The 20214-nt window shown below is 43.3% G+C and overlaps 1 protein-coding gene across 3 annotated transcripts in view; it reads right to left on the bottom strand.

The window, feature by feature from the left end:
* Positions 1-261: 261 nt before the first annotated feature.
* KCNS3 (potassium voltage-gated channel modifier subfamily S member 3) overlaps positions 262-20214 on the bottom strand; it is a 38634-nt gene continuing 18681 nt past the window's right edge. For all 3 annotated transcript variants that reach the window (XM_047746689.1, XM_047746688.1, XM_047746690.1), the window contains exons 2-3: positions 13910-14101; positions 262-2265 (exon numbers count right to left, since the gene is read on the bottom strand). In XM_047746689.1, coding sequence (XP_047602645.1) covers positions 731-2206 — 1476 coding nt within the window. In that variant the 5' untranslated portion in view covers positions 2207-2265; positions 13910-14101 and the 3' untranslated portion in view covers positions 262-730. The remainder of the gene's footprint in view (positions 2266-13909; positions 14102-20214) is intronic.

Raw genomic sequence — 20214 nt, 5'->3', positions numbered from 1 at the left:
TGCTTCGTGCATATATGCTAACTTGAGTATGTCCTGAAAGTGCACACATTTCATCAGTTTACACAGGACATGAACCTTCTCCCTGCCTATAACCACTGGGTCTCCTGAACAAAAGAGCTAGCCTGTTTTTGATGCTTACCCCAAATTCAGAAACAAACGGCAAGGACACTTGATACTCCCAAAAAAGAGCATTTCCCTTCCAAAATTTGAACATACTGACATGTACTTACTTGACGTAAAAACATAACAGCCAAGACATTCTCCGTACTGAATTAGGCAAGTTTATTAGGCTCCTAATTTCCGTGTCTAGAACACAAACATGGATTCACATGCATTGTCTCATTTTGTGGCTCTTACATGCATGTAGTCTTCAGTCAGCTGGGCCTTTGATTCTACTTGTCAGTAATTTACAGTTAGCTCAATGTGAGTAGATGACAAACACAGAATGATACATAAGCCGTAGTGACAAATCCCACCCCACACCGTTTACCTTTTTTCCAAAAGCATATGACAACTCTCTTGTAAAAAATAAATTTCCTAACAAGGCATTTAATTCACTTCACTGAGAAAAATAAAGAAGATTCTATTATTTTGGAGCAATGAATGTCCCACTATGGCTGAAAGGTATACCCTGAGAATTAAATGATTTTAACGAACCCATTGAGGTTTATAAAGCTGTGTTAACCTAACATCAGGAAGGGACGCAAGACACAGGCACAAATGTCCCTGCTCATTTTGCTGTGCAGTTCTCCAAGGATGCGACGTTATAAATATCCTCGTTGTCTTCAATGCTCGAAGCATCTGTGGAATCGGGATCGCTCACCACAATTCCCACGGAAGATAGACTGGTAATGAAGGCGTGCATCCGCTGCGCGTAAATATCCCTAATGTTAAAGTAAGGGAGCTCATGACACTTCTCTGGGGGGTCCTCGCTGCACTGGTCCACGTCAATGTCCTTCTGCTTCTGGTAGTACTTGGAAAACTTGTTGAAGATGATGGTGATAGGAAGGGCCACCACCAAGATGCCACAGAGGATGCACGTGCTGGCAATAAGCTTCCCTGCCAAGGTGACTGGGTGGGTGTCTCCATAGCCCACGGTCGTCATGCTGATGGTGGCCCACCACCAGCAGATGGGAATGCTGGTGAGGCTGGACGTGTGCTCATCCTTCTCCACAGAGTAGATAAGCACAGAAAAGATGGAAATGCCCACAGAGAGAAAGAGAAGCAGCAGCCCAACTTCATGGTAGCTGTGTCTCAGTGTGGCACCGAGAGATCGAAGTCCCACCGAGTGCCGGGCAAGCTTGAGAATTCGGAAAATCCTCATTAGCCTGAGGATCTGGACAACCTTGCCCATGTTCTCGATGTCCTCGCTCTCCTCCTCCTTGGTGTCCACAGCCAACGTGGCATAGAAAGGGATAATGGAGACGAAGTCAATTATGTTCAGAGGGTTCTTCCAGAACTTCTTTTGACAGGGAGCGGCCACCAGCCGGATGGCGAGCTCACCGGTGAACCAAGCGATGCACGCGATCTCCACACCTTCCAGCACAGGGTCGTCCACTTCCCCGTCCTCGTTCTGGAACTCCGACATGCTGTGGACACACATGGCCACAATGGAGGCCAGCACCACGCTCAAGGAGGAGATGGCAATGAGCTTGGCGGACAGGCAGTAGGCTGGGTTTTCCATTCGAATCCAGATCTTCTTCCGGAGCTGACCAAATCGCAGCTTGTCAAACTTCTCCAGCTCCTTCTCAAACAGAGACGACTCTTCAAAGGAGGTGTCAGTACTCACGTCATTGCTCTTCTGGTCCCAGTCCTTCTCGTGGTTTTCCTCCTTGCGCTCCTGGTAGCGATGACTGCAGCAGGAATCGATGAAAAGCTCGTTGATGCCCCAGTACTCGATCTCCTGGCAGAAGGAGAACACACACAGCTCCTCCATGACGTGCAGCTTCCCCGTGTAATAAAAATTCAAAACGTATCTGAACAAGGAGGGGTTCCGATCGAAATAGTACTCCTTATTGGCCACGCTGTAGTCATCACACAGCTCCAGAATGGCCTCTTCCGAGTGGCAGGTGAGCAACTTTCCAAGTCTAGTGTGAGGAAACCGCAGGAGGGTGCTTTGGTCGACAGACTGCTTAAAGCCCCCCACGTTCAAGTTGACAAGTTCCTCGTCTGGTCCAGGGCGATGGAAAAATTCACCAAACACCATGGTGGACCCAGGAGGCAGGGAGCTGGATGGGAAGGGAGATGAGGAAGTTCACGCTGCACCTGGAAGGAGCACAAGACGGCATTAGCACTGTCCCGTGGTGCCTTGCCAAGCTTATTTTTAATCTGCCCTTTCCAGGATGATGGGCTACATGAAGAACAAAACTGGAAATGGAATAAAAAGGAATATACAGTATTTACGCATTTGAACTGGAAGAAAATCAACACAAAACAGGTTGTTTTTGCAAAAGCTGGAGTTGACAGATCCATTTTTTTAGGGGGGGGGGAAAGACTGCCATATCCTTTTCATGAACCTTAATTCTTATTTATTTTCTAAGCACACAAAAGTTACCTCTCACCCCTCCCTCTCCAGAGGAACAATGCATAGGTCACTTACACTATACAGGCATCTCCAGTCCCAACCACAAGCCTCCTGACTTTGGGAATGCTCGGTTCAGATGTGATGGGCTGGTCACTGCCTGGCTCGGAGCTCACCTCTCCCTGAGCCCAGGGTTCAGTCATGCACCCTCCCAAATAGCTCCCTCTTCTGCTATGACCCTCACCCCCAACCCACATTTGACCAGGGGCTCTGCTCAGCTCTTACAAAAGATGTAGCTTTCCCCTTGTGCTCCCATGTTTCACTCTTTTAAGAGAATGTCCTATCCCTATGTTTGGGTGGGGACGATCAGGAGGATATAATTATCTCCCTGTCCTTAAGTACCCTACATCTTAAAGATATAGTTACACTTAACGGGATGCTGGTTTCAGGTACATCCACAGAGAAGAAAGTAACTTGGGAAAACCTCTATAAGTTAATTGCACTATCAGTTTCCTGACACCAACGTGCTTCTCTTCCATCTGCTCCCTCTCCTCATAGACTGTCCCCCACACACTCCCAGTTGCTCCACTGATACCAAGTCTACACTGGTCCAGCACATGCTTCCTGTTTCTGGTTGTGACACTAACTGGGATTCACCAGATCTTTCTCAGAGAGAAAGTAATGGATTTTGACCATCACCTAATACAATGGTGCTCCCTCAGAGCAAATGGTACAGATGAAAGAAAGGTAGGAGTTTGTCAGATACTAAGTTCCCACAGGATACTATTAGATGCTTTGTAGACATGTTGTCATTTTATCCTTCCAACACTTTACAGAAGGTGTACAGAAAAATGGGTACTCAAAGAGGTTGAATCAAAGCTTACAGGATAGGTAAATGGTAGAGCCAGGATTTAAACCTGGGTTGGATTAGCCCCAGACCCATGATACTTCTACTACATATATCTTCTCCTCCACTTCCTCCCTTATTATAATCCAAAAATCCAATGTGGAAAGTGCTATAAGAGAAATGAGTCAAGCATCTTTGGCATTACTAAAAAGAGCAATCACCCTTGTCATTGGTTAGATCTGGCTCAGAAGTTAAAGGTTCAAGCAGAGCTGACCAAACAAGGGGAAATGGCATTCCCAACAGTGGGCACCGGGCGGTTTGTGGCAGGGGCGGGAGGAGGGGGGTGGGGAGGGTGGGGAAGAAGCCAGATTGGTAAGAATCTTGTAGAGCTGTCTAGAGTCTGGACTTTATCTGTAGGCAAGATCACTAAATGGTCTTAATCAGTGACTGGACACAGTTGTCTTTGTGATTGTGACCTAGAATGACCCCACTGACAGCAGGGTGGGAGTTGGCTGGGGCGGGGGAGTTTCAAGGAGTCAGAGGTGCAAGAGAAGGGAGAGGCCCCCAGCTCATAACAGTGGTGGTGTGTGTAACGAGGAAGTGACAGAAATCAAGAAAAGTTCATAATGTTGAATCAACAGTACTTGGGAAAAAAAGGACAGGGAAGTGGAAAAGTGAAAAGAGGATGTGTTTTCTACTCTGCACAAGTGGCTGATATGAGGATACCATTAGAGGAGGCAAAAAAGTCAGGAAGGGATTTTCTGCCCCTTATGCTTAGGAAAAGCCAAGGCTTTCAGTGAGACAAGAGATGCCTCCTCTGAGGAAGGCCCCAGAGGACACAGCCTCAATGTTCAGCCCCCTGCCATCTGCCCCAGGATGGAGCCTCCAGTCATAAACCAGGCATGGGCACTTGCTCTCGAGACACTAATGGAACGTGTTCCCATGAGTGTGTTCCCATGAAACCAGAGACCATCGCATAACTTGACATACCAGTTAACAAGACTTGCTGACCTCTTCAAAATACTTGTTTTCTTTTTTCTGCCTCTGCTTTCTATTTTTAGCTAGATATCTTCTTTGATGGGCCTAAAGCAGATCTCATGGCTTGGTCCAAATATTTATGGAACTTCAGATCTCTGAAAGCCGGCTTGTGCTCATGGCACATATAATAGTAAAACGTTCCAAGGAGCTAGTTTTAGCTAAGCTGGCGTTAAGACTTTAATGGACATTTTCTTCTGGTGGCTTATTTTTCACCTTCTTGGTTATTCTGGAAAGCTACAGTGATAGAACACCAGTGTCTGCCTTCATGACACACCTACAGAAGCCAGTGTCATAATCAGTGAGTGTGTAATCCGTTTCCCGATCAATCTGCAGTCACTTTTCTAAAGAACACTGTTATCACCCTTAATGTCAGTCTTCCCATTCTGTCCTCCCTGCTTTTTAATCACTCTGTGCTGGTGAAAGAGAGCCCATCATGAAGCCCATTCATGCCACACAGTCTCATCATAAAAGCAATACACATCGTAAAATAAGGGCTTCTTGTTGTGGGGACTTCAGCAGAGAGAAAAAGCAAAGCGTCTGGATTATACCAAATGCTTGAGCTCAGAGTGCAAGCTGAGATTTTCCAAGGCATGGTGGCCAGAGAAGTAGGTTTGGTTTCCTTGCCTGGGTCCGGCCTACAGCAGCCAGCTGGGGGCCAGGAAGAAGGATCTCCCACCTTCACGTCCGGTAGCTAGGTTCCCTGGCATGCAAAGAGTCCCTTTCCAATTACAAACATTCCCTCTGTCATTTGTCCCTCACGACCACCCTAGCATTTGCCAATAAGGAGGCAGGATCAGAGGAGATGAGTGGGCTTTGTGCACATATTAATGGTTAGAGTGTAGGTGCAAATTCTCCCGATTCCAGAGCTTTCTACAGCATGGTGCCTCACACATCCAAAGTAACATAAAGACAGGCAGACACTGAGCAACCTTTTCTCCAAGATTCCTGTTCATTTACTCCTATCCAGAAAAATTTACAAGATCAAAGGTATATTTATACATGTCTATGTATATTTATGATTTATATGAATTATACATTTGTAATTCATTTATATATGTAAACATATACATTTATTTATCTATGTAAACATATACACATTTATATGTGTATTTATAAATACATTAAAAACGTTAAATACATTAAAGCACTTTCTTTAGGCGTGTTCATGTGATCTGTAATCCAAAAATTGGATTGCACATTCTATTAATGAGTCTGTGGGGAAGCGGGGGGTGGGGGAGGAATGCAAAATGAAGGAGAAGGCTTTTGGAGGGCAATTTGACCAGATGTAACAAAACTATATAGGCATTTATCCTCTGCCCCCAGCAATCTCTCATCTAGAAATCTCTCCCAAAGAAAGACAAAAACTGAAAACACTTGCATAAGCTGGAAACAATCCAAATAGCCATCAATAAAAGATTGGCCAAAGAAACTGTGGTCTGTCTCTATCTATATATGCAATGGAGTGATTTCTAGGATATGTTACTTAAGTAGAGGGAAAATGTGTGTGTATATGTACACATACATTCATATGTATATACATACACATATGTACACACACACTTAGACACACTTACACAGAGAAAAACAGCAGAAAGACAAACTGAAAATGAACAAAGTGCTTCCCTTTTTGGGGAGAGAGGGAACAGGGTATAGGTGACAATGTTGGAAGCCGGACTTGGGAATTGTGTAAATGTTTTACAAAATTATGAATCAAAATTAAATAAAAAAGAAAAAGACAATCCCTAAAAATTTAACCTTACTGTGTATCAAATTGGTCATTAACCTCAAAGATATAAATTCTTTCCAGATTTTTGAAGTTTAATTTAATTTTAATAATTTGTACGTCCATAGTGGTATATACCCTCTGACAAATAAACTCTAAACATCTTAAAAATATTTTTAGTATTCATATCGGTATCATTACTCTGAAACTTATGCACAAACACATAGGGTAAAGCAAATAAATGATTATGTTAATGTCATGAAAAGCCCCCAAGATTTTGAGTGCAAAATAAAATACAAATATAAAAATCAAAGAAATTAAATAAGAACCCCACGATCCTAAATTTGAATTGGAAATAGCATTATGAACTGATAATTTAACTTTTTCTAAAGGACGATTTTATTTCCACTGGAAAAACCTACAACAAAATGACCAACTCCAGTGGATGCTATGAAGCATCACTTATATCTCCCCTTTAGAACTGAGCCACTCATTCTCACACCTGCTGGAAGTGTTAATAGCTAAGGGCTCTAAGTTAAGTCCCTCTTTGGGAATCACCTTCATTTAAAGTCTTGCCCAAGGTCACACTCCTTCCCCAGGCCAGTTCAGATCCAGTGACATATGTATGAGGGGACTATAAAGACCCAGCACCTTTTTCTCAAGGTAGGCTCCAGAGTTTCCATAGGATCAACAAAGATTTCTGTTCCATCCTCATCACAGTTCAACTCTTCTCCTTGCCCGATCCTACTTCCTTCACTTCCTGCTTGTCTTGGTCCCAAGGGTACCTCCCAACAAACTTCCTACACATCAATCTCTGTCTCAGTCTATTTCCCTGGGAACCCAACTGAAGATACCAAGTCAAGAGCAATGAATATCTCAAGTTTGTGCAGATTGAGGTTTCAAAATACAATTTCTCACTAAAAGAACAAGGGCTCCTTGGAGAAATATCTAATCCTGGGTCTGGGGTAAGAAATGCCCAAGATAAATGTGAGCTGGTGCAGCCACTCTGGAAAACAGTAGGGAGGTTCCTCAAGACGTTAAAAATAGAGCTACCTTATGACCCAGCAATTTCACCAGTAGGTATTTACCCCAAAGATACAAATGTAGTGATCTGAAGGGGTATCTTCACCCCAATGTTTATAGCAGCAATGTCCATAATAGTCAAACTATGGAAAGAGCCCAGATGTCCATCAACAGATGAATGGATAAAGAAGATGTGGTATAGATATGTGTGTGTGTGTGTGTGTGTGTGTGTGTGTACAATGGAATATTAACCAGCTATCAAAAAGGATGAAATCTTACCATTTACACATGGAACTGGAGGGTATTATACTGAGAAAAGTCAGTCAGTCAGAGAAAGACAATTATATAGTTTCACTCACTTGTGAAATATAAGAAATAATGCAAAGGATCATAGGGGAAGGGAGGGAAAACTGAATGGGAATAAATCAGAGAGGAAGACAAACCACAAGAGACTCTTAACTTTAGGAACAACCTGAGGCTTGCTGGAGGGGAGGTGGAGAGGTGACTGGGGTAACTGGGTGAGGGGCACATGATGTAATGAGCATTCAGTATATGCAACTGATGAATTTCTGAACTCTACTTCTGAAAGTAATGATGTACTATATGTTGGTTAATTAAATTTAAAGATTTTATTTATTTATTTGACAGAGAGAGATCACAAGTAGATGGAGAGGCAGGCAGAGAGAGAGAGAGAGGGAAGCAGGCACCCTGCTGAGCAGAGAGCCCGATGCGGGACTCGATCCCAGGACCCTGAGATCATGACCTGAGCCGAAGGCAGCGGCTTAATCCACTGAGCCACCCATGCGCCCTGGTTAATTAAATTTAAATTAAAAAAAAAGAAATACCCAAGATAAGCCTGTACTATCTTGTTTTATTAGAAAGCAAGGAAGCTATCAACAAGGACAGGGGTAGAGTCAAAAGGACTCTGGGCCAAGTTAAGAAGACTCTCACTGGCCAAAGATGGTAAATTTGTGCATCAAAAAGAAAAAAAAAAAAAAATCTCCCGATAGACTGACCTATATTGATATGTTAAAATCCCTGAGTTCATAATAATATTTTTTAAGAAAGAAAGAAACTAGTACATTGGTCACCTTTGGAGGGTATTAGAGTATCAGTTCATTATTCTGGAATGTAAGGGGGGGAAAAAAGAAAATCAACTCAGGTAGATCAAGGGAAAGAATTAAGAATCCAGAAATAAGTCCATATCTATGATCAACTGATTTTCAACAAGGACACCAAGACAATTCAATAGGGAAAGAACAATCTTTTCAATAAACGGTATTGGGACTCGGATAGCGACAGGCCAAAGAATAAAACTGGATGTCCGCCTCATATCATATAAAAAGTTAATTTATCTGTGAATCAGAGACCTAAATATAGGTGCCCAAACTAGAAATCATGCATAAGAAAACATAGGCATAAATTTTGGTGACCTTGGATTAAAATGACTTCTTAGATACACACCAAAATCATAATCAATAAAAGGAAGAATAGGTAAACTGACTTCATGAAAATTAAAAATGTTGTGCTTCAAAGGACATTATCAGGTCAAAGGACAAGTATCAAGAAAATGAAAAGGTGACCCACATGATGGGGGGAAACATTTGCAAATCATTCATCTGAGAATGATCTAGTATCCAGAATAAAGAACTCTTACAACTCAACCATAAAAAGACAAATAACCGACTTAAAAATGGGCAACGGGTTTCAACAGACATTTCCCTGAAGATAAAAAAAATGGCCAAAAAGCCCATAAAGAGAGGGAACATCATTTATCATCAGAGAAAATGACAATCAAAAACATGAGATAACACTACACTAGTAGGATGGCTAAAATCAAAAAGGAATAATAATACAAGCATTGTATTATAGCGCAAGTGTTTGTGAGGATATGCAAAAATTGGAACAGTCATGCATTACCAGGGTAAGTTAAAATGGTGCAACCATGTTGGAAAATAATTTGGTCCATTTCTGAACAAGTTAAACATAGAGTTAGCATATGACCCAACCATTCCACTTCTAAGTATATTTCCAAGAGAACTGAAAACGTATTTTCAAACAAAACATGCACATTAATGTTCAAAGCAGCATTATTCATAAGAGTCAAAGAGGGAAAACAGCCCAAACATCCATGTCCATTAATAGAGGGATGGATAAACAAAATGGTGTGTCCATTCGAAAGAATCTTATCTGGCCATAGAAAGGAATGAAGTACCAGGTACTATAACATGGGTGAACTTAGAAAACATTATTCTAATGAAAGAAGCCAGACCAAAAAAGACCACATATTATATGATTCCATTTATATGGAACATCCAGAATAGGCAAACCCCATTAGAAAGTGGTTGTTCAGGGCTGGGAGGAAGAAAGAATAGGGTGTAACCGACAGTAGGTATGTGTTTCTTTCAGGGGTCATAAGAATGTTCTGCAATTAGTTGGCTGTACAACCTTAAAAAATAGTAAGAACTACTGAATTCTGCATTTTAGAAAGGTAAATTTTATCATAAGTGAAATGTATCTCAATAAAACTGTTATGTAAGAAAGGATCCCAGCTAATGAAGAAGGAATGCAAGTCATCATGCAATAATGAATCTAGGCTGCCAAAACCCAGATAAAAAGCTGATGGGGTATTTAACTAACAGCTACGTCAGAATAACAATACCTGAGCCAGAAGGAACAAAGAACCAAGACAGAGCATGCCTCTTGATGGAAGTATATGCGCAATTCTGCAGTATTTCAACAACAACCAACAATCAGGCCTGAATGTTTTTGAGAGTCTAGATCTGCCATTTGAAATCAGACAGAGACTTCAGAGGAACATGTGCAGTGACACAGCAAAATCCAGACTGTGGGAAACTGCGCGGGACAGACAGCACAGACAAGATAAGCGATGTATCAGAGAGATCCAATGTGTGGGCTTTGTATGAATCCTGATTTTAACCAGCCAAATGCTTAAAAAAATACATATGAAAAACAGGGAGAGTTTGAGTATCAACAAGATACTTGATAATACAAAAGAATTATTGTTAAGATTTCAATGCGTTGATGGTATTGGAAGTATACTCTTTAAAAGAACCATTACCTTTTGAAAATGTATACTAAAATACAAAATTATGCCACATTTGGGGTTCATTTCAAAATAATCCCTGGGGAGGGAGGTTGGTCAGAGAGCCAGGAGGTGGGGGGTTGGGGGAAGGAAGGGGAGGTGTCTCTCGCTCATACAAGATATGGCCATTTTTTTTTATTTATATGCTGCTTTATTTCTGTAAGGATACACTGAAACGTTAGAGGATAATAGCTAATGACAAAATGCAGAAATGAGGCGTCAGCTTCGCTAACCACTCCTACGAGAATGTTCGTATGCACTGGCATTACGTGTTCACTTGTGGTACTGTCTCGTTATACTACGACCTAGAACAATGTCGATGAGAGTGCGGTGAGGTGAGCACTACATGGGCGTCCGACTGGCCCGGGACGGTGGCCGCCACGCCTCCAGAGATCCTGCTAAGCTCTGAGGGGCAGTCATTTAAGAGTCATAAGAAGAGGGACTGAACGGGGCTCTTCACCACAGGGACCAAGAGCAGACAACTACTACGTTACATCACTGTTCAGAGACATCCTGTCGGGTCAGTGACCATCCCAGTGCCTGCTCAGCTACCCCTCTCAGGTGTTAGGGTTACTTCTGTAGAATGGATTTCAAAACTGCAGGAACGCTGGAGGGGGCATTGATCACTGAATTGATCACTGTTGCAGTTGGATGATGCGTACAGGAGCTTAATGTATTATTCTCCCTATTTTTGTCCATGTTAAAATGCTCCATCAAAAACGTTTCGAGAAAAATTTACGAAGCACCTTTTCGGGCCATGCATGGTATAGTAAGTACTTGAATAGACACTCTCACTCATCCTTGAATTCCCAGCAGTCCATGCAGTACCTGGGCACTAGGGGGCGATGAGGAGGCATCAGTGAATGAACGAATAATTTCCTTTAATTACCTAACTGTCCTAAGTGAGATCTTATACCCCACCTTGCAAATAGGGACACCCAAGGCACAGAGTCTGCCCAACATTATCCAGATTTTATGCAGTATACTCTTTCCACTATGCATCAAATATGAGTATTTAATTTTTTTTTTTTAAGTGGGAAGGAGTAGGGACTGGCGGATCTTTGAATTTACCTAGTTTTTCATCATCCTCATTAAAGAGCACTATACTTTTAATAGAGGATTTGGTATAATTATGACGAGGACACATGGGGTCTCAAATCAGACACATCTGGGAGTACAAAAGGCATCTGGCCACAAAGCTGAAAACTCCAATGCTATTTTCATTCTTTTTCTCAAGAACGTCAGCTCCCTGTGCCACTCCCCTTGCCCACTATCACCCCAAATTACGCATCGTGGGACCACTATAGACTGTATTTGGCCACCTTGGATCCCTTGGTGTTTTCTTTTTTAAAAGAAAGAAAAAGATGTCAAAAATCCAAGATATTCACTGGAAGCTTAAAAGAAAAATGGCATTGATCTTCCTCTCTCTGAGTGGCACCCTTTAAAAGGCTTTTTTGAAGCCATTAACCTCTTACTCACCTCTTCTTAGTCCACTTCCCTCTCTTTTTGTTTTCCGTTCTCAAACTCACTTAAGAAATACTCTCAGAACTGTGTCTTCTCAAGCCAGACAAATATGCATAGACACATGTGCATGGGTGGCTTTGCTGGTGCCCTTGCTTGTTCAGAAATGTAACAAGAGCATAACAAATACAAGTCGGTATTTTGATGGGGCAGAATCACTTTTTTCAATCGATTCCACAAATGTAGACAAAGGCCTTGATTCCTTCTGCCCTCCTACTTGTCCAAAATCTACATTAATCTTTCCATCAAATTAAAAAAAAAAAATAGGGCATTGTCACCTTTTTGGGCTATTCTGAGAGCTGCATTTCATCCTAATAAATTTAAAAGAACAATCACTCATGTTTTTAAAAATGGTAGGTTCATGCTAAATTCTATTTCTGCCCATGGCTTGTGAGAATATTCCAAATAAAAACAAGCAGAGGTAAACAGAATTCAAAACCTAAAGTCAGTCCACACCTGTGGATGGAGGTGTTCCCACCGGGCCCCTTCCCTGACCTTCTCTTCCAGCGAGCTCCCCATGTACCAGTGTAACACGTAAGGAACAGAAGATTGGTAATCAGTGCTGGGCAGAGAAGAGCGGAGAGCACGGGGAAATGTCAGTGACACTGCAGAGCCCAGCCCGTGTGGTTGAGAAACCGAGATGTTGGCATTCCTTAGTGCAGACCTTCCTAAACCAGTGTCATCGGAGCAGCTAAAATAGTGCAATTCCAGGAAATGAACGGCTGCTTATAAGCCATCTAGAAGGTCATGCCCAGCGCCAGCCTGGAGAGTACATGAAACTTCAAAGAGCCTTCTGGAAGAGAGGGAGCTCTCTCCACCTGGGACAGTCTGATCAGGACTGCACTCATTCCCTCTGGGCCTCTCTTTATGTGGCTACTCCTCTCTGCAAAGCCCAGGCATCCTGTCATTCCAACAGCTCCTCTCGAAGCAGAGACTGCTCAGAAGGCTGGGGGATTTACTGAGGCCAGAAATGCGGGGCCAGAAATTCTTTGTCCCCCAAAGAATCACGGATGAAAGATTTTCCACCATAAGAGGGGAGCCTTAACTCTGCAGGTAATACCCTCTCAGGAGTCACCTTTGTGGGGGAACCCACAAACACATGCTCATACTGGGGTCCAGGAGACTTCTGGAGAATCTGAACGCACTGGGGCCAAATTAACAGGTCCCCCCACCTGGTTCCTCAGCCCTCTCACCTTCTCCCAACAGCCCCCAGTGCACAGTTGTGTTAGCACCCCCCACAAGATATTATAATCCTTTCACAGTTCTCCTCCCCTGCCCCCCACAGGTAGTGTCCCTACACCCTAAGCTGTTCCATGGAAGGAAACAGGTATGGCCACTTCCGCAGTCTCAGAGTCGTATGCTAATTTCTGTCCATAATCCAGTGAAAGATACTCGCTTTGATCCGGAAGAATTAAAAGGCTATCACTGTTTTTGTCAAAGAGCTAGCAGAAAGATCTAGACCAGACAAGGGGAAATGAAATGCCTCCAGCAGCCAAACAAGTAAGTTAAACAAATTTGGTTGGGACTGTGGTGAACTCTCCAGAGGCAAAGCTCGTTCAGCCCCAGAGTCCTTTGTGGGAACAGAGAGTCAGCACGCATGTATCTTACAGTGGGCCAGGAGACCCAGAAACCCTGATTTTTCTATGGGACATCTCAAGTTTAATTGGAATTGATCCAACATGTGTTCAACATTACTTGGCTCAAGCAACATGTGTCTCCAAACCATGTACTTCCAGGAACCCCCCTTCTATGACCTGAGCCAGACTTACCAATCCACAGCCCATTTTAAGCCAGACTGACTTAAATGGACTCAAATGGAATCTTAACACAATAAAGGCAGCTGTTACTTCCTCAAGTTTGAGCCATAAATCTCCGAAGGCGGAGTGGGCAATGAGAGCTACTGAGTCTTCCAAATCGGGCTTGGTGCCTCCCCTAAAAGAACCCAACCTAATCCTTCCAGGCTGGCTTTCTCACCTCCCTCCTTTACTCGTCTGCCCCATCTGCCAGCGAATGTTAGTCAGAAGAGTCTCCCTGGTATGTGACCTTCCTCTCTGTCACTGTACTGTGCGGCTCACTCTCCCCTCTCTGGTTAGTGATGGGGCCAGAGGAAAGATCAGTGGCGGCTCTTACCCTTGTGGTGTCGATGGTACACTCTCTGCCCTCATCCTGTCCAGCAGAACGTCCATCATCATCCAAGAAGCTCCGCCCTTCTTCCCTCACGGGTGTGTGTGGTACACAGAGGCATTTAGTGGCCACAAGAAGAGAAGAATCCTGTTTTCTGGTTGAAGGGGCCAAAAGCAATCACTGGGAAATCATTCTCACCTGCAGAAGAAGCCAGAGGTCAAGTTTTAGCTCCAAGGAAGAAACACACCCAAGACATTCTAACTCAGACTCAGTGATCTGGGCACTTTACCAATCAGACCCATCTCCTCTCAGGGACGGAGTGTTCTTCCCCTCCACCCGCCTCCATGGAAGCATCCCTCTCACTAGACACAGGGATAGGGAGACATCGTTGCCCCAGGACCTGACTTGCAGTCATTCTCAGGCTTAAGGACCCTCAGGTTTTGACTATAGTGGACACTTGGGACATCTCCACTGACCCCAAAGCCAACAAAACATCCAAAGCTAAAATGAGGCACTAGAATTAGGACTGTGGTTATTCACTTCCCACACAGTTTCTTCTAGGAGCATTATTTTCCTGGCTAATTTATCAAGGATATACTTATAAGCTTCTAAATGAATACATTTTAATCCATTTCAGAGACCAGGTTCTCAGTGTAACTGCCCTAATAGAATTAACACTGCTGCTCTAATTTGAAATCAATAGGTTTCAAAGCCTGGCCAGATTCGATTTTGCTTTCTTTGTCAATTATTATATTTCACAGATCAGAAGTGATTATGCATGCTAGATCAGAGTCCACTGGTTAAACGTGTGTCTATGGATGTGTGTGTAGTGTGTCTAGGGAGTTTAAGCTTGTACCAAAACAAAAGGACAAATTTACATTTCTCTCTCTGAATAAATTAAAGAAAGCAAAAAAAGTTCCAGTTCCCAAAAAGGTAAGCCTTTCTTCATGTTGATGCCTTCCCATAGATTTATATTAGTATCTAAGCATCCATCCATTGATTTTCACGTTTTCCAATCAATGCTAGGTCTTAAAGGGGGCCCGGGCTGGGTGGGGAGGAGGAAGGAAAGATTGATTCCGAGCTTCAGAAAGAAAATGAAAAAAGTGCCTTTGGCTACGTCAGTCATTAAACAAACATTCATTATAGCTTAAGATCTGCCTGGAATTATCATAGGCTTTGGGATCACACACAAGATACAGTGCTTGCCCCTTCCTCCCTACCCTAGGAGCTCCCAGGCACAGGACCAAATGTAATAAACAAAGCACGGTATCCTACCAACATCAAGGAGGCAAGGGAGAGGGGGCAGAGCAGGAACACCCTGGTCCCAATAATAGCCAGAGAAATCCTTCAGTGCATTTCCACCTCTAATAAAGATAACAAGAAAAGATCCAGGAAAAAAAAGAAATGTGCAGCTTTACCCAAAGTGAATTTCTGAGCTGGGACTCTTTAGCTGAAGAGGTACGGCAATCTCAGCAGGGATAAATAAAATCAACTCAGGAGTTAAAGTCCTCCTCCTACTCTTCCTTCTGCACAGCCTCCCAGCAACACAACATTGGGTCAGTCTCAAATATCTGAGTCCCACTGAAATGATGGAATGCTGCTGTGCCTTTTCTCAAGGGTACAGCACACACATACAATCTTCTTCTGCCTGCCAGATACCTTTCCAAATGTAGCACATATTAAAGGAAGGTATGATTAATCTTGCTGGGGGATAATTAACTGCAAACAGCTTTGATATGACTATATTAATTAATGAAGAAAAAAATGAGCAAAGTACTTAAGCTATTTGGCACTTCTAAGAAACCCCAACCACTGCTGGGCACTGGCTCATCACAGAAGGACTGGCCCGGGGACAGACTGTGAGTGGGGCCAAGTGTGTCTTTCTTTTTTTTTACAAAAACTGGTACTTAGTAGGCCCTCCATCAATGTCTGATGAATTAAAACCTCCTAGCCTGCCTTTTCTCTCTGTCTCCCCACAAATTCAGAATGCCAGGGTTCTGCCTCATTTTCCATCACTATGACTCCCATCCAAAAAACTAGATTTTTGGAAAAGATATAATACCACTCAGTAGCTCTCAGTGTGAATTTATGTCAATTCACACCCCTTCTAGGGCATTCCCATTCTAAGCGTGACTTTTCCATGTAAAATTATAACTAGCATTCTCTGAGTCCCTACAACATGCCAGGAACCTTCCAGGAGTTTCACATACATTACCTCTACCCTCAGCTACTGAAAGTGTTAACTGTTGTGATCCCCATTTTATAGGTGGGACATCGAGGCTCAGGGAAGTGATTTGTCCAATGTCCTGAACTCAGTCGATGCCAGAGCCAGGATTCGAACTGAGGTAGGACTGCCTAATGCCCCCTCAGCACAGAAAATCAAATTTGATGTAACTATATGAGTAACTGATAAAAAAAATTTAGTTGTCAGGGAAAGTGAAGGACTGAGAGGAATGAGCAGGATGTGTCCCAAACCAGCAGACCGGAGAAAGAAAAATCCAACACAGTCTCCCCTTCCTACTTAACCATCCCACCACATGGTTCCATTCTCTACGTTCCCACCACACCATCAGTGTGTAATGGTTCAGAAGAAGATGGGATCGTCTGTGATTTAGTACCTAAGCAGGCTTCTGACTTTGCTGAGTGATTCAGTAGGATCATGGCAAAACACAACACGTTCGCTCAAGTATTGCTAGCCTCTGTAGGAAAATCTCTTCACTATAAAAAGGGAGGCCGTCTACAGCATCCTTCTGGTGGACCCTCCAGCTTGGCTGTATTTCCTGGTGGGTTGATGACAGCATTCAAAAATGCACAAAATGACTGGCTCCGTTATTGAGAGGGAACGGTGAAGATTAAGTGGCCTATTGGACTCTTTCATCATCCAGAGAGTTGACATCCAATCTTGGAACAGAACGAGGAAAATCAAATGGACAAGCAGACAGTACCCAGGGGTAATAATAACTCCTAATGCCCGTCTCCCAGGACTCAGATTCAAAGGACTAAGGTGGCTCTCCAAAAATTAAACTATAAAATCAGTGTCTGAGAGATCAAAACAGACACTCTGAGGGACACTGCTGCATAGATCTGGGTCTGATGTACTTGCCCAGAATCCTGAGTGTACCTGTTACTGCCCTTCTCACATTGTTCTGAAATGTTGTCACCTCCGTCTACCCACTAGACTGAGAAGCCTCCAGTTAGGGACAGTGTTATAATATCAGTCTTCATAGTCATTATCCCTGTTACACAATTGTGCTTGACACATTTTTATTGAACCAATTCCTCTCCCCCAAGGCAACGAGACTAAAGAGTAAATTAATTAAAAGAATCAATATGGATAATGAAAGGCAGTTGGTCAGCAAGGGAAGCAGAGGAGGAAAGTGTAAAAGATCTAAGTTGGTTGCCCAAGACCCCTCCCAGCACTTTCCAAAGGTCTCATCCTGAAGAGGCAGAATTGTCCAGCCCTGATGGGGACATCCCAAGTGGATTTTTAAGTGTCTACACCTAGAGTTCCAGGTATCATTAGATGCACAAAAACCTCTCCTTGTTCTGATTCTGACTCTCCAAGGCACCTGATGGCGACTTCAGCTTCCAGGCACCTACCTCACTGACAGACAGCACACGAACATGTCCACTCCGTCCACTAGATATACCTCTTAGTGGAACGTAATAAGGCAGGAAGAGGTTTAGTGACTCCATTTTCTGTAAGTTTCTATAAGAGTCAATCTGCTAGAGTCTGATCAACTGTGGGACGCCTGGAAGTGAGTTTCTGAAGTTGGCAGGCTTCCAGAGAGCCTGAGCCTGACCTGGGATAAGGTCACCAGGTGAATGACACTTTTAAGCATCATCCTGACAGGCAGCCAGCTTCCCCGGAGATACCCTGCCCTTGACAATCTCTCCAGAAGAGCTTCCCCAGCCTCGGCACTACTATTCTGAGGCCAGACAATCCTCCTGCAGGGGGCGGTCCAATGTCCTACAGGATGGTTAGTGGCTTCCCTGGTCTTGACCTACAAGAAACTAGGAGCATATCTCCTCCCTCTCCCCTCAGGTCGTGACAACAAAAATTGCCAAATGTGCCCCAGAGAGCAAAACAGTCCCCAGTTGGGAACCACTGCTCTGGAGTAGAGTAAAAAGATCTTCGATGCCCGTTTGGAAGCTGGAAGTTCAGAAAGCTCAGAATGGCAGGTGGCACTCATCTGTGTCACACGTCTGTGACATGGGCCAGGGATGCTCCCCTGGATATTTGTTCTTCTAGAATTCAGTCATGGCATTTCTGGTATCAGACAAGCAAAATTTTGCAAGTAAGAAAAGATAAGAGGCAAATTAACCTTTTGTTCAGACCTGAAGCATGCTTCACGCAATTGGAGTCTAGAGTAAAGGTTAGTGATTTTCTCTGAGAATCTATCTGATATTTGCTAACATTTTTGGTGCCAGGATTATGCACAGGACAGCACACTAATACAGCTTGAAAGATGTCTTACTACAGCTCTCTGTAGGTGGGGGTCCTCTTGCTGACCATACCCACCCCTGACCAAGCTCCAGTCTTGTGGAAACCCATTGATGTCCCAGGAAAAATGCAAAGACGACAGGCCAGTTTAGTCTTGCCCCTATTTATCAATCATAGACTAATTTTCAATAAAATCTAAGAGTAATGCAATAATAAGAATACTAACAAAAGGTGAAATTCAACCTTAATTCTATCTTGATTAACTAATGAGAGTTGTAGTCTGAGGTTTTGCTTAAATAAAATTAAAATCTCACAATCAGACCATTATAATTGGATTTAGGATGCCCGAAAAATTGTCCTTATATTTAAATCTTATAATCCAAAGCAATCAGAAGACTACATCACCTCCCAGTTGATTCAGACAGCAGACTACTAAGAATATCTCTGAATGACTTCGTTTTTCCAAATTATCAAATTTTAAGACGTACGTTAACATGAGAAACCCTTGAATTAGCAATGACTTTTTAAAAATCTTTGCTCTGTCCCCAGAAGAAAATGAACACTTCTCAGGACCTAATACATTCAGGGATTAAAAATGAATTTATAGAAGTTCTGGTCTTCAGGGAGGAAACCAGTAAGTGCCTTCCAAAGCAAAGCCTCTAAATTATATTTCAAAAGTTAATATAAATTATATTTCACTTGGCCATCCAGAATGAGTAAATGCAATACCATCTCCAGAAGTCCCTAAGGCTTGATGCACGGGTAACTAAACACCATTTTGCTCTCCTCGGGTTCTGTGTTCCTAGACAACCCTCCCTGGGGAACAGAGGGAGACAGCGAGCTGCTGCTGAGTCACCTAGTCACCTCTTCAGAAAAGAAAGCGAGGAAAAGCCCTGTGGAAGGGTGGGCCCCACATAAGAGGGAGTGAAACATCGCAGCCACTGACCCCAGTGTGGTCATCCGCACTTGGTAACAGGGTTCTGGGACACCCTGAGTGGGGGGCCACTGTTCCACCAGCCCCAGAAAGGAGCTCCCCTGGCTCCCTCCCCATTTCAGGAACCCCCTGAAGCAGAATTGAGCAAAATCAGGGGCTCAGACTGCAGCGAGGACACAGGCAGGCAAATCAGCCCACCCAGGGGGCTGGAGACCCGGGCTCAGTCTCATCTGTCCCTGTGTTTCCCATGGCTGATGCCTCAAGCGTTTGCACTAACACAGTGATTAAAAGAGCACTAGAGAGCAAGCCGTTTTAGAGAGGAGAGGGGGGAAAAAACCTATCATGCCATGGTAATAGTGATGGAAACTGGCAAAAGGAAACCTTCTGGAGGACACTGTAGCAATGTGTATTACAAAGTCGCAGTCTCCCATCTGAGACTGTCTGCTGAGGGAATAAATTAGACAAGTGTGCAGGGATGGGTATCCAAGGATATTCAGGGCACCAGTAGTTATTCATAAAAGTGAAAAGTCAAAGGCAACCTAAATGTCCATCAATGGGGAAATCGTCAAATCAGGGGGTAGCCAGGTAATGGGATATTCTGTGGCCATTAAAAACACTGAAACAATCGCAGAAAGAGCTCCCGGATACTCAAGCAGGTGTTTCAGTACCTCTGGGTGTTTGCATGTCTGAACCCACCTAACGCTCACAAAACTTGAACAAGTAGTATTTTTACTGGATTCATTTTACAGATGGAGGAGCTGGTAAATAGAGAAATTAACTAGCTCTCCAGGGTCAACAGCTACTAAGTGAGAGCCTCACTTGAATTTAAACAATAATGCTCTAAAACCATCCTCTCAACCACAACACTCCACTGCCTATGGATTCACGAAATGGTCACCACAATATGTTAAGTACAAAGACAAAATAATTACA

Source organism: Lutra lutra, chromosome 9 (assembly GCF_902655055.1).
Source record: "Lutra lutra chromosome 9, mLutLut1.2, whole genome shotgun sequence".
Lineage (NCBI taxonomy): Eukaryota > Metazoa > Chordata > Mammalia > Carnivora > Mustelidae > Lutra > Lutra lutra.
This window is presented reverse-complemented; position numbering and strand designations above follow the sequence as displayed.